This window comes from Vanacampus margaritifer, chromosome 11 (genome assembly GCF_051991255.1).
Source record: "Vanacampus margaritifer isolate UIUO_Vmar chromosome 11, RoL_Vmar_1.0, whole genome shotgun sequence".
In the NCBI taxonomy this organism is placed as follows: Eukaryota; Metazoa; Chordata; class Actinopteri; order Syngnathiformes; family Syngnathidae; genus Vanacampus; species Vanacampus margaritifer.
The window spans coordinates 4,464,097-4,478,071 of NC_135442.1; the positions used below are offsets into that span (position 1 = coordinate 4,464,097).

General features: G+C 38.5%; 2 protein-coding genes across 2 annotated transcripts; both read right to left on the bottom strand.

The window, feature by feature from the left end:
* Positions 1-24: 24 nt before the first annotated feature.
* Positions 25-7,991, bottom strand: cyp27a3 (cytochrome P450 family 27 subfamily A member 3). Its single transcript, XM_077579313.1, has 10 exons — positions 7,965-7,991; positions 7,504-7,863; positions 6,035-6,225; positions 4,582-4,799; positions 4,300-4,497; positions 2,297-2,460; positions 1,838-2,007; positions 1,667-1,748; positions 489-695; positions 25-359 (listed from the first exon to the last, which is right to left on the bottom strand). The coding sequence occupies exons 1-10, from the start codon at positions 7,974-7,976 to the stop codon at positions 237-239; spliced, it is 1,725 nt and encodes a 574-aa protein (XP_077435439.1). The 5' UTR covers positions 7,977-7,991; the 3' UTR covers positions 25-236.
* Positions 7,992-8,953: 962 nt separating this feature from the next.
* eaf2 (ELL associated factor 2) lies at positions 8,954-13,043 on the bottom strand. Its single transcript, XM_077579337.1, has 6 exons — positions 12,857-13,043; positions 12,002-12,096; positions 11,791-11,927; positions 11,521-11,705; positions 11,175-11,423; positions 8,954-10,671 (listed from the first exon to the last, which is right to left on the bottom strand). The coding sequence occupies exons 1-6, from the start codon at positions 13,014-13,016 to the stop codon at positions 10,628-10,630; spliced, it is 870 nt and encodes a 289-aa protein (XP_077435463.1). The 5' UTR covers positions 13,017-13,043; the 3' UTR covers positions 8,954-10,627.
* Between the last annotated feature and the right edge of the window lie 932 nt (positions 13,044-13,975).

Here is a 13,975-nt window from a genome sequence, read left to right on the forward strand (position 1 = left end):
AAAAAAAATCAACTCCCTTGATACTCCGCCACAATTCATTATTATTAACTGTACATATAAACAACATATTTACAATTGATCCGAATGTAAAATCTAAAAGAATCTGTCTTTAGGAAAGAATGTTTGATTCTTACATTCAATGTCAATCAATGATCTGATTGGTTAAAGTCCACGCCTTATTTAAATGTGTCACACACAAAAAGTGCTTGTTTGTTTTCTATACGGAGCCATGTCCCTCATCCTCGTCTGTCCATGAAGATGAGATTGATGGGCTTGGCCGGGCACAGCAGGGTCCTGGTGATGGGTTTGACGGCACCGGTGCTGCTCGGGTCAGGCCTCACCTCAAAGCGAGTGATCAGCTTTGGAAAGCAGACAAGAGCTCAGTACCATAACCCTAATTTTACACTCTCATTTCAAACCCTATCATGATACCGTCATCTTAACTCAAAACCCCAATTTGAGTCTCTAACCCTTGTTTGAAACCCTACCGTGGACAGCAGCAGGTACATCTCCAGCTCAGCCACCCGGCGACCCAGGCAGGCGCGGATCCCGAACCCGAATGGCAGCGATCCGAACGGGTGTTGGTGCTGCTTGATGTTTTCCTGCCGCAGCCACCGCTGAGGCAGGAAGCGATGCGGCTCGGGGAAAACGCCGTCGTCGTGGGAGACGGCGTAGTGGCACAGGTGGAACAGAGTCTGCGGACGGGAGAACACGGAGCCTTTCTTTGACAGTGTAATGTCAAACTAGGTCTGATCTAGATTGAATCCATCTGAAATCTGGATGTCAAAGGAAATGCAACAGGTAAAGTGTCATTGAAGATGGAACCTGAATCAAGTATCATGCAATCTGGCTGCACATCTGGATCAATTCTAAAGTGTCATTTAACGTGTTCAGACTCCTGGTCTGATCCAGATGTACAATTAGGATCAAACCTTGGCATCTGTATCATAAAATGTTAATTAACATGTCCAACAACCTGTATATACTTCTGTCAAATCTATCAGATGTGGATATTTATAACCAGTTTGAATCCAATTCTAATCCAGAATGTATAATTGGTATCAATTTGACAAATTCAGACAATCAATCATCAGATGTGGAAATTTGTCAAAGTAATGTAATTTCCCATTACAATACATTTAAAATTGGCACAAAAATATCAGACCAGGTTTGATCCAAATTGCACATTTGGTATGAGTGCAAAGGCAAAAAAAAGTCTGATTGTGTAGCTGTCATATATGTCATAGGTGAATATTCGTCAATGTAATGAAAAACCAAGTGCAATCTAGATTTGATCCAGATTTGATCCAGATTGCACTTTTGGCATCAGTGGAAACGCAACATGTAATGTCAGAAATGTCATAGGTGAATATTCGTCAATGTAATGGAAAACCAAGTGTGATCCCGTTTTGATCCAGATTTGATCCGGATTGCACTTTGGGCATCAGTGCAAACGCAACATGTCAAGTGAGACTTAACATATTTAAAGACTTGTAAATCTGTCAAATATGTCAAAGTTGGATGATATTTGATAATTTCATGCCAAAAATCTATTATCATCCAGATTTGATCCAGATTGCGCCTTTGGCATCAGTGTAAATGCAAGATGTTATGTGTCATTTAAAATGCTTTGACCCTCCCATTGACATGCTGATTTATTCCTTACCCTTTTGGGAAAGAGATGATCCCCCACCACAATCTCGTTTTCCACAGTGAGGCGAGCGTTTCCTGGTACGACGGGGTAAAGCCTACGGCAACGACACAAAACGTGGCTGTAAATAGATGATAATAATAATAATAACACAGGTATTGGGCAAGGGAGATTTCCCGCTCTCACCGCAGCGTCTCTCTAACGACGGCCTTCAGGAAGGGCATCCGGGCGATGTCTTCGGCGGTAGGCATCCCACGGGAGGCGGGACCAAGGGCCGACACTTCCTGGTGGAGTTGGTCTTGGATGTCGGGCTCCCTGGCCAGATGGTACAGAGCCCACGAAATGGTGTTGGATGTCTGAAGAAGAAGAATTTTATGTTAATTTTATATATGTTGTGAAATAATTGATTTATTGTGAATAACACAATTCAATGATTAGAAACAAGCACATTTACAGATACATTCTAAAACATTTTATTCATGAATAGGTTACTTAGATTTTCTTTTAATGAGCATGAATTATTTTATCAAAATGAACTACTTTGTCATTTGCTTTAACTTTGCAAAACGGCCCTAAAATTCCTGAAATGAGTCAAGAGCATTTTGTGAATACAAACGAAGTGAAATGTCGTATTTTGAGCGCGACCGTGTCGACTCCCGCCAGCAGGAGTTCGGTGACGCTTCCCAGGATCTCGGTGAGGTTCATTTTTTCGCTGAGCAGCAGGTGAGTCAGGTAGGCGCCCTCCACGTCGCCGTCCGTCTGCTCCTTCCTCGCCAGCTCCTCCAGCTTCTTCTGCACCAGCTCCTCGGCTGCACCAAAACAAATAAACAAACGTGCAAACTGTTTACGCACAAATGGAAGGAAATGCTGATGGAGTAAATCATGGTAAAAAAAAATATCACAAATAGGCAGACTGCTTATTTAATCTCATGCTTTTTGTGCCATCAAAAAGTTATTTAAGAAAACCATAATATTAATTTATTTTATTTGCATATTATAGCTGATTTAAACTAAAAAATCATATTTGTCAGTAATTTTTTTTAAACTTTGAGTTCTAATTGTAGATGATTGCTATACTTCATGAAAATGAACTTTATTGTATTCTTTTTAATTTGAACTTAATTTCCAATATTTTTTTCCCCCCCATTTAGCAGCTAAGGTCACCAGAATATTCAAAACAACATAATTATTCCTAGCTGTAATTGTACATATTTGGTGGATTTGATGTAATTTAATTGTATATTTTATTCACTTTGAATTACTTTATTTTCATTCAAATGTACATTTAATAACATGTTGTATGTATTTCAATTTAAGTTAATTTTTGGTGCCCGTGTTGCTAATTCAGGTCACCAGAATGTCTGCACATGTTGACTAGAATTGGACACATTAAATTACATTTTAAATTTGTTAAAATTGTGCACGCTTTTGCATTTAATTTAGCCACACATTTAAATTAAGCTTTAATTGTACAAGGTTATATAGTTCATTTTAATGTTATGTACATCATGCTAGCTTGGTAATTCAAAAAAAAAATGTGGTAAGCTGGCTCCCTCTAGTGGCACAGGAGAGAAACGCTGCCTTTATAAAAAAAAAATTGCATTAACTTTCAACACTGTTTTGAAACATTTAGGTACATTTACATGCAGCACATTTTAAATAAATAATTATTTAAGAACAGTTTTCCATTTAGCAATATTTAAGAATGTGCTGTAGGGTTTAATTTAAAATAATTTATTGTAATTGAAATGTCATGTAGCTGTATTGGCCGCTCGGCCGAAAGCGACTTGATTTTTTTTAAATGACAACTTTTCCTCCACCACGACGAAATAATAATGTGATGACACCACGAAGCATATTCAATTTTTTTTTAAAAAAAGTACACAGAAAGTCTTGAATGAGAAACTATACGAGCGTGGGGGGTTCCTCGTTTGTTTTGTTTTTTAGTTAGGGAAATGATATGTCACGTGACCGGTAGTTTGTGTGTTAATGTGTGGGGCGGAACCAGAAGGGACACTTCATTAGGTATACATACAACCAGCCTAAAAGACAAAAACCCATCTTAAATCGAACTTTCAAATACAATAAATTATCATTTATTTATATATATATATATATATATATATATATATATATATATATATATATATATATAAAACAACAAAACATTACATACACCACACCCACCATCCAAAAATGAATTAAATAAAAGTTTTCAAAATTTTATATTTGTAACATACAAGTACATTCAATAAAGCATAAAAGATTAATATATTTATATATTATATATATATATATATATATTAATAAAGTATTGGTGCCGTGGTGGGCAATGAACTTTGTGCCTTTGGGGAGGTCATAACAGACCATTCTTTGTATTAACACAGATCAAGCCCTCACGTTTGTGTTCATTTACTAATGTCAACTATTTTTACTTACTGCACATGTAATCATTAACAAGAAGCTAGATGAGAGAGATACACGCGCACACACACTTTCACTAACAAAACGAAAAGTTTTAGTGATAAAAGGTCAGAATTCATTTGCCAATTCAATGAAACTTTTTTTTTTTTAAGATGGCAGTGAAATGATTTTAGAATATTGCGATTACAAACAGTGCTACAAGTGCTTGCGTGTGGTGGGCTCACAGAAGTTGAAGAGGTGGTCCCAGACGGCCACAAACTTGTTCCAGAAGGGCAAGTAGGGCCAGCAGCGCTTCGGGAAAAAGATGACGATGGAAGACAGACGGAACATTTCCCCCACTGCCCAAATGAACTTCTGCGTCTCCGCGGGCACGTCCTGCTCCAAGCAGCCCAAACGCGTCTCAAACAACACCGAGCAGATGCCTGGGAAAAAAAAGAAAAAGAGAACAAAAAAAGAAAACTTTGGCAGCGCAAATGTGAACAGTTCCTCTGGTGTTTGTTTGTTACCTTCAAAAGCAAACTTGTAAAGTTCTTCCGTCATGTCGTGCACCAGGTCGGCAGCGCCGCTTTTGTTGTTGTTGTTGTTGTTTTGGCGTAAGCGGCAGAGTCGATGGACAAAGTCGTCCACCACCGGGTTGATGGTGTCGGCGTAGGAGGCCACGTGCTTCGGCTTCAGCATGCGAGGGTTCAGGATGCTGCGGATACGGTACCAATTGGCTCCCATCCTTATAAACGAGAAACCACAAAGAGTTAGCTTGGAAGCTAACATGCTAACAACAATAATGTTAGCGTAATATAGCGAATTATTATACTGCAGATTTTTCTTCATAAAAATCAGACTTTAACTCATTCACTCATAGACGTTAAAAATTCATTTGATCTATTTCTATTTTTTCCCACTTTTGTTAACAAGAGAATAAAAACCTAGATTTTTTTTTTACTGTACATTTTAATTAATCGTGAGTTAACAAGTGAAGTCATGCAGTGAATTACGATTAAAAATTTTAATCACATGACGCCCCTAATTTTTTATATTTTTTCGGCTCGTCAGGCGGTTAATTTTTTTTATTGTAATCGCATGACTTTAATAGTTAACTCACTATTAATCACAAATGTTATATCTGTTTAAAATGTACAATAAAAAAAAAATCTATGTTTTCATACCCCTGTTAACAAAAGTGGAAAAAATGTTAAACTACTAGAAATAGTTTAAATTAATTTTTGACGTCTATAGCCGTCCATGGCAGTGAATGAGTGAATTAATATCTGAAAATTCTGACATTCTTCACATAATATGGCTTTTTTTTGGTGGGGCTGAAAAAATAAATTTTATTTACAGTACTCGTACTCCCAAAACAACTTTTCTCAAAACATTACAACTTTTTTTAGTTTTAAGTTTTAATCGCATAACAATGCTTTTTCTTGAAACATTTACATTCAGTAAAATTTGTCATCTCCAAAGAGTACGTTTTTCTCAAAACCTTTTGTAATATCTATAACATTAACGCTTTATCGCATACAGTTTTTTTGCTCGTAATATTATGACTTTGTCTTATATCATTCTAGCATTATAATTTTCAGGTACTTAAAATAACTTTTTTTGTCTGACATTTTTGTGTAAAATGCCAAGCAAGCTTTTTCTGTAATATAACTTTTGCCTCAAACCATAATACCGCTTTTTTTCTTGGTCACATGAGCTAAAAGACAACAAAATTATCATAACATTGTCTTTTACTTGCAACATTCAACATCTCTAAATTTGACTTGTTCTTTGATTACAATGTTATCCTCAAAACATTACAATGTTCATCACTTATTTCTGAGCTTTTTATTTATTTATCACTCCTCGTGTTGCTGACAAAGCATTGTGGGAAAAACGTCACGGTACAAGTCAGACAGGAAAAACCGAATGCCGGCAAAGCCCGACGTGGGCTGAAAAAGTGGAGTTGTTGACACTCACTCGGTGAGGGGCCCGTGGGCTTGCTTGCGGACCTCTCGGTAGTGCCTCCAGTGCGGCATGTCGGTGCGGACCGGATGTCGGCCCTCCTGGCGCAGAACCTGCTCGATGAGCTCGGCGCTGGCCACGTTCACGACCACCAGGGGCCCGTACGTGGACTTCCACAGGGGTCCGTACAGCTTCTTGTGCTCGATCTGGAAGCAAAGACCCACCGTTATTAAAAGTGGTAGAATTGCCTCATAATAATATTGTTCTATTGTTTTCCCTCATATCACAACTTTTTTCATTCCATTTTTTTCACGTAACATTCTGACTCAACTCTTAATGATATTCAGATGGGTTCATTTTCGCCATAATATTCAGACTTTTTCTCATTATATTAAGTGTGTCCTTGTTAATATTTTTATTCATTTAACATTTGGATTTCTTCTCAACTATTTAACTATTTTCTCATAACATGTATTATCATTCTTATAAAATTACGACTTTTGTTGTGACATTCCAATTTAACTAAAAAGTATTGGGACTTTCTCGTCTAATTTTTAATTTCATAAAATTAGCTAATCTCGTAACATTATTTAACTAATACATTTTTTCTCAACAATATATTTAATATTTTTACTATCGTAATGTTAAGTTTTTCCCCCATATCATTATGAAATTCATTATTTATCCATAATTATTAGCATTTCAAATCAGTTAAACATTATGACCCCCCCATAATAATCCAACTTTTTCCAATATTTTTTTTGTTATCTTAACATGATTTTATTTTTATTGCATGCAAACTTTTGCTTGACTTTTTGTTAGATCACCAAATGATCCCCGAGCACAAGTCCCTGCTGCTGCTGCTGCTGCTCACCGAATTTTACCCCACTAAGATGGGTGTGACAATTAGTGGTACTTTAACTTTAACATTACAACATGATGACTGTTTCTTACACCACACATCACAATTGTGTTGGAACAAACCTTTTTCTGGTAACATTACTTTTTTCCTGTAATAACACAACTGTTTCTTCTTATTATCATAGCATTACAACTTATTCTACTAAAATTTAAACCAGGTGTTTTTCTCCATGCTATTTTAATCCTGTAACATTATGACTTTTCCCATATACTGCTACTATATGTTACTGGTAATATTTATATCATATGTTATATAGTGCTTATGTAATATGACTTTCTTCTAATAGACTACAGCTACTTTTTATGTAATATTTACTTTTTCCTATTGTGTAACTCGTAAGATTTTTAATTAATATAACATCAATATATATATTTTTTAATTAGGGTATAAAAGTAGTAGGATATAGTATGAAACGAAAACATTTTGAACTTGGGAGTCAACATTGAATGTCCGCAATGAATGAACAAAAGTGTCGTGTGCAAAAGAGGACAGCAGCAAAACAACCACACAGAAAAAGATCCAACCTAAATTGAGAGGCGCGAAGACAGCCTGGCCTACTTACTTGCATCTGCTGGGTGGTCTGGAAGTACCCCTTGACGAAGAGCCAGTAGAGCGTGCTGAGGAAGCTCGGCCCGCCCAGCTCGTCCATGCCCTTCACCCGGCCGACGCCGTCCGACACCGAGCCGGTGCAGGTGGACGACGAGTGGCGGCTCGCGGGTCCGCCGGGCTCGGCCGTCGCCGGCGTCGTCTTCGCGTGGATCCAGCGGCGGGGCCGGGAGGTCCGCATGCCGAAGCCGGTGACAACCTTGGCCAACATGTCGCTCTCTTGTGCCGCGGAGCTTCTTGTCGGTTTTCTTTTTTGTTGTCCGCAAATGGCGCAGCGTGCTGCGAAAATATGCGGACTTTGACACGGAGCGACCCACTTTGAACACACAATGACTTGAAGAAACACGTTACTCGGATTAACGTGTTCAGGACTTGAGGAACGTTGCGTTGGTGCCAAAAGCAATTAATGTCACTCACCCCACCAGGCATTTTCGCTGGAAAAACAGTTGCGTCAAAAAAATAACACAATTATGCCTCGAAAAGAAACCCGCCGCTACTTGGCTCACTTTCACCTAATACTTTTTTTTTTTGTACTTGTATATAATTTTGCACATATTTCCCCCCCCTTGGGTTGTTTTGCTAGAGGGAAAAAAAATGGGTCATAATGACCCAAGTGCAGTCATGCTGGCAAACTTTTGAGCTCAGGAATCTACGTTTGCCTTGAAAATATAATACTATTTTTGTGTAACTAGTTTAAAACATTCTCATTTTTGTTATACGTCACTTACTAAAACCTAATACTGTATACACAGAAAATAGCTGAAAATAATGTTATACAATTTAATCATTAATTATCAACCGTGACCATGATTAGGCTACATTAAGTACAATTTTAAAGTTAAATATTTTTCTTATTTTATCATTAGTGAATGAATAAAGCGAATGTAAAACTATTATCAATGTATTCTCTTTATGAAATGATCTATACTGAATTACAACTTATTACACTAAATCTAAGTTTCTAATCATACCCATTTTTAGATTTTATTCAGTATTACCTGTTGAAGTGGCAGTGTTAAGGTGGTTAGACCATCTACCACACAGGTCTTAAGTTGGGGGTTCGAATTCAGGCTCCGTCCTACCTTTGAGTAGTTTGCATGTTCTCCCCATACTTACCTCAATTTTCTCCAACATTCCAAAAGCATGCATCTTCTTCTTTTCCTTTCGGCTTTTCCCTTTAGGTTGTTGGGTTATTTTAAGACTAAGTTCTCTTTGAGTGAAAATGTGAGTGTGAATACTTGTTTGTTTAAATGTGCCCTGTGATTGGCGGGCGACCAGTCCAGGGTGTTACCTGCAACTCTCACCCAGAGTCAGCTAAGGTAGACTCCAGCACACCTGCAGTATAGAAAATAGATGGATGGACCGCTGATTTTGCAGGCTCTCTTCATGAAAGAAACACGAGTAAATAGTAGTAATGTCGTGTACTCAATTAAAATATTTTATTTCTCCTTTGACAAATGCTGCAAACAGGACCGGTCGGTGCAATTCAAAACACGCAAACGCACAAGAGGGGAAAAAAAGAAGAAAAAAAGAGAAGTGGCGCTCAGCGGTGCCAACAGCCTTCCGATTGGTCGAACTATTGACTACTAAAACCACATCACATATATTGTTAGGCCATTCACCGCTAGGAGAAATAAATTAATGATTTGGATTCAAGTATTGCAGGTTTAAAGCTACGAGGCATCACTGACCTGATCTAGATCAATTGGAAAAAAAAAAACAATGAAGATAGCTACGTAAACAACTAGCTACAGCGGCAACTAGATAAGTGAGCGGCTAGCTATTTTAGCAACAGGCCACAGAGGTTCCTCAACATGAATGTCACAAGCTCAATGCAATAACAAATGCGCTAGCAGCTGGTTACATCAGCAACCAGGAGATAGCTAGCTACAATGGATGCGGTAGCAAGTGGCTACGTTCCGATAACAAAACTAGTAGCAATTACACATGCTAGCATCGTTAGCAACTAGATACTAGCAGCAGACCACCGAGTCAATGAGATATATTAGCAGCTCGCTACATTAGCAGCAAGCCACAGGGACAACTGGTGACACTGTCAACTAGAGGTGCTAGCAATTAGCTCATTAGCAACAAGAGGCGGCGATAACTAGCTACAGTGCCAACTCGATACGATAGCAGCATTGGCAACTACCCACAAGATCACGTAGCTACACTTACAAGTGCTTGTGCTAGCACTGTTAACAACACACAAACTGTAACTAGCTACATTGGCGACTAGATACGCTAGCACAGTATACAACTAGCCAAGGAGTTAATTAGTTATACTAGAGACTACATGCACTAGCACTGTTCGCAACTAGCCACAGAGGCAACTTGCTACCATGAACACTAGATAAGTGAGCAACAGCGGTGACACACAATGGAGGATAACTATACTATCAGCAGGATATGCCATCGCTGTTAGCAAGTAGCCACACTGGTGACTAGATGCGCTAGCAGCTGGCTAACTTGCAACAAAACACATGGAACTGCCTGTACTAGCTAGTTTTGTTGATCAACCATACTTTACTTTAGCATTTGCTAACCTTACCTCTTTGACTAATGTTTCTTATGATTCATATATTTTGTTTTTTATTAACATCATTTTGTCATTGCTAATAAATGATACTTTTGTGAAATAGTTTGTAAGTTCAGGTCCTATGTAAGAACATAATTTTATGGAAACCCTGAGCTACGGCGCTAACACTTAGCGTAATTTAGCCTTAAGGCTGAATCAAGTTTGATCAGTGTGTGAACATTAAACATGATATGAGCGAATGACCGAACGAGCGGAGGCAGCGGTTTGGAATAAAATAAAATAAAATAAAATAAAAGTTTATGTATGACACGCGACCATGTAAGGCACATATTGTAAATTACCCATGTTGAGCCACCACAGTGGCGCTTTAAGACTTGATTGGCGGACATGATTAAAAAAAAGGTATGACAAAAAAAAAAAGCTAGAGTGTCCCAAGATTCCTGAACACATAATTACTTAAATTATACTGTAAAACAAATAGAACTGATCAAGAGAGAAAGAAAAGAAATGGAAGTTAGAGGACATCTTGTCTGGTGATTGGTCAGTCACTTTCGCTGCCCGATTCGCTTAACTGGAGGTCACTTTCTGCAAGACAAAAACATCAAGCGGTGACACAATGTATGAGACTCATGGTTGGCAAATGATGGCAGAATGTAAAATCTAAAAGTGTGGTCAAAGCGTGTCAAATGTGAACGCTTCTTTGCCTTCATTTTGTGAACAGACTTTTCCGTTTGACTGAAAGTGTCACTGTAGTTTTTATATTCCCTTCTTTTAAATTGAATACTTTTTACATGTAATGAATTAACTTTTTTTCTCTCAATTAACATTTAATGTATATACTGATTTTGTATTCACTATGGCTTTAGTTTATTCTCATGTAAATGTACACATTTTAATTAACTTATTTTACTAATTATTTTGATGTGGTTCACCATGCTAATTTTGCACTTTAATATATTTAATTTTGTTTACTATATCTTTGGTCATTTTTATAATGATTATTCTAATTTAATTTACTATAACAATTTTAATTTATTACAATTTATTCTTCATTTAATAACAACGTTAACAGGTGTTTGTTTACTCACTGAGCGTGTTCATAAGCCCTCCGCCTCCTCCCCCTCCCCCTCCTCCCTCCTCCTGGCGGTTGTTGTTGGTGAGGATGGGCATGCTGTGGGCTACCGCCGCAGCAGGGGGCGCCGTGGTGCCGGTGCCACCGGCCCGCTCGTCCTCTGAGTCGCTACTGCTGGAGCTGTCGTCGCTACTGGAGGACGAGGAGCTGTTGGAGGAGCTGGCGCTGCTCATCTGGTCCATGACGCGCGCCTCCGCCATCAGCTCTGCATGTCGCAACACAATTAGACAACGATCATTGAATTGCATCACACAAAGAACAAACTTGGGCAGGTAGGTCGGTGGGTAGGTGGAAGTTGCCACCTTTCTCGATGTCGTCCAGGGGCGATGGAGGTGATGTCTTTTCTTTGGGCGGAGAATTTTTGGATCCTGCCGAGCCCTTGGTTCCATTTCCACTTCCGCTGCTACCGCCGCTGCTCTTCATCTGCTGGCCCAGACGACTTGTCTGCTGCTCCATGCGGGAATGAATCTTACTGCTGCCCTCAGCCCTAAAACACAAAAGAAAAAGCCAAAGAAAAAGTGAAGCGCTACTTAAGTTATAGCATTAAACAAAAACAAAAAAAGTGTCGGCACCTGGTCTTCTTGACTGCAATGTTGCTGCTGAGCTTCTCCAGTCGGTATTCGCCGGTGTCATGGTTGATGATGAGTATACACTCCTTCATGTACGAGCGCTTGGAGCCCTTGAAAACTGTCACTGGAGCGCTAGAACCCTAAAATAAAAAACATTAAAAAGTGTTTAACAAATTATTTCTACTTGTAGAGACCTGACACAGAAAATACTCGCCTCTAAATTGGGTAAAGTGATGGTGACTTGCTCTCCTTTACCCACTTCCAGATCCCCTTCACAGGCTGTATCAATCGAAGCTGGTTTGAAATCATCTGGGGTAGAAAGTGGAGCATTTTTAATTAAATTAATTGTGGGTGTTTTTTTTTTGTTTTGTTTTGGAAAATGGGAAACAAATATCCTGAAGTCACATTTGAAAAAAAACCAAACATTTTCATTACTTTCAATTCTGATTTGTTTTGTTTTTCATGGAAAATGTGGGATTTTGAAAAATGTTGGGAATTTAAGGAGGTGAAAGACTTTTCGAAACGGCATGAATAGGACAACCATTTAAGTTCGACGAGTTGTAAAAAAAACCCCCAAAAAACTGAATTAGATAAATATGGAAGAACGATTTATTTCAAAGTGATTTTTTTCTATTGGAAATGTGTAACTAAATGAAAGAAAAAACATTTAAGAAAATTTCAGATTAAGAAAAACATCGACGTTAAACAAAACACCATGCAAAATAACAGTTTTTTCAAGTTCTGCCATTTGCAATGGTACCGTCACTGAACCGCCACAAGATGGCGGTATTGCCTTCACTACCGGTGGCTAACACACGAGCTAAAATTTGACAGCTGCTACTGACAGTTTTCACGGTTAACAAACAGAGTAAACATAAATAAGTAAGAAAAAAACGACATCGCCGTGAAACACGAGGCAAGAACACATGGACTCAAGAGGCGTTTTTTGTTGTTGAACCGGCCCCCTTACAATGAAAAGGAAATAATCTGCGAGCTAGCGTGCTAACTGTTAGCCAGTGTGGGGAAGAAGAAAAAACACACACACATAGCATCTGAAGTGTTCACTTACATCGCACGGTGTGGTAGGCACTTGTGGGGTGCTTCTCGAACGTCTCCCCTAATTTCAAGACGTGCTCCTGGTTGTCAAAGTTGGCATAACTTGTTCCATTCATCCTGAGAGTTTCGCTGAATGAAAAGTTTTGGCTGCTTTTTTTTTTCCTTTCAGTCATTCGACGGCCATGTATCGTAAGGTGCCACGAAGCTCCGCCTCTTCATCGTTCTGATTGGATCGAGTGGACAAAGAGTGTGCCCATTGGTTCTTAGACTGTCAATCAAAATGACGTCCCTGTTAGTCATAAAAAGAAGGTAAAATGTGTTCTTTTGCTGTAGTATTTCACAAAATTCTTTATTATATCATTGCAAAATTATGTTTTTTTTATGGTTACATTTTTTAATTTAACAAACAATTATATTTTATAATCTGGTTTAGTTTTGTCATTCAGATGGCATCAATTCGTTGCTGTCTTAGCCTATGGACAATTCTGCAATGCAACGCAAGGGAAATGCTTCCTTTACACGGTGAAAACAAACGGAGTATTGTATTTCTTTTTTCCTGTGACGAGTATATAAACCAGGCAGATTGTTATAATAGTCGGATGACATTTTATCATATTTTGAATCATAATAACCCTCACGAATCAAATCACAACAATCCAAAGTCCATTGCTTTTCAATGAGCAGAGTGCTACCTAGACAGGCATTTTGACTTGTGACATAAGCTCGAAATTGTCCATAGTCATTTTATCTATTCGTAATCCAAATTTTAGCAAAATATAGGTCAAGAAATTAAAGTCAATCTCAATGACCGAGATGTAATGGGACAGCACAAAGAGGCTAATCAGGCAATAATCTCATTTCTTGTCTTTAAACGCCTAATGAATCCTAAGCTTTCAGTGAGGAGGGTCCATCTGCTTCTTTTATGTTGAAAGGATCAACATTGTGACACAAGAATCGGCTCTTGGCCACTTTGCGCTTGGATTTATCTGCTGGCCGGCTTTACTTGGACAAAGCTGCTGTACGGTATATATCATCTGTCTGTCAATCAATGGCCACCGGGTCCACTTTCATTGAGCATGAGGGTCATCCTCTAGTGCGAACCATGCACCTGCTTAACTCTAGAGAAATCAAT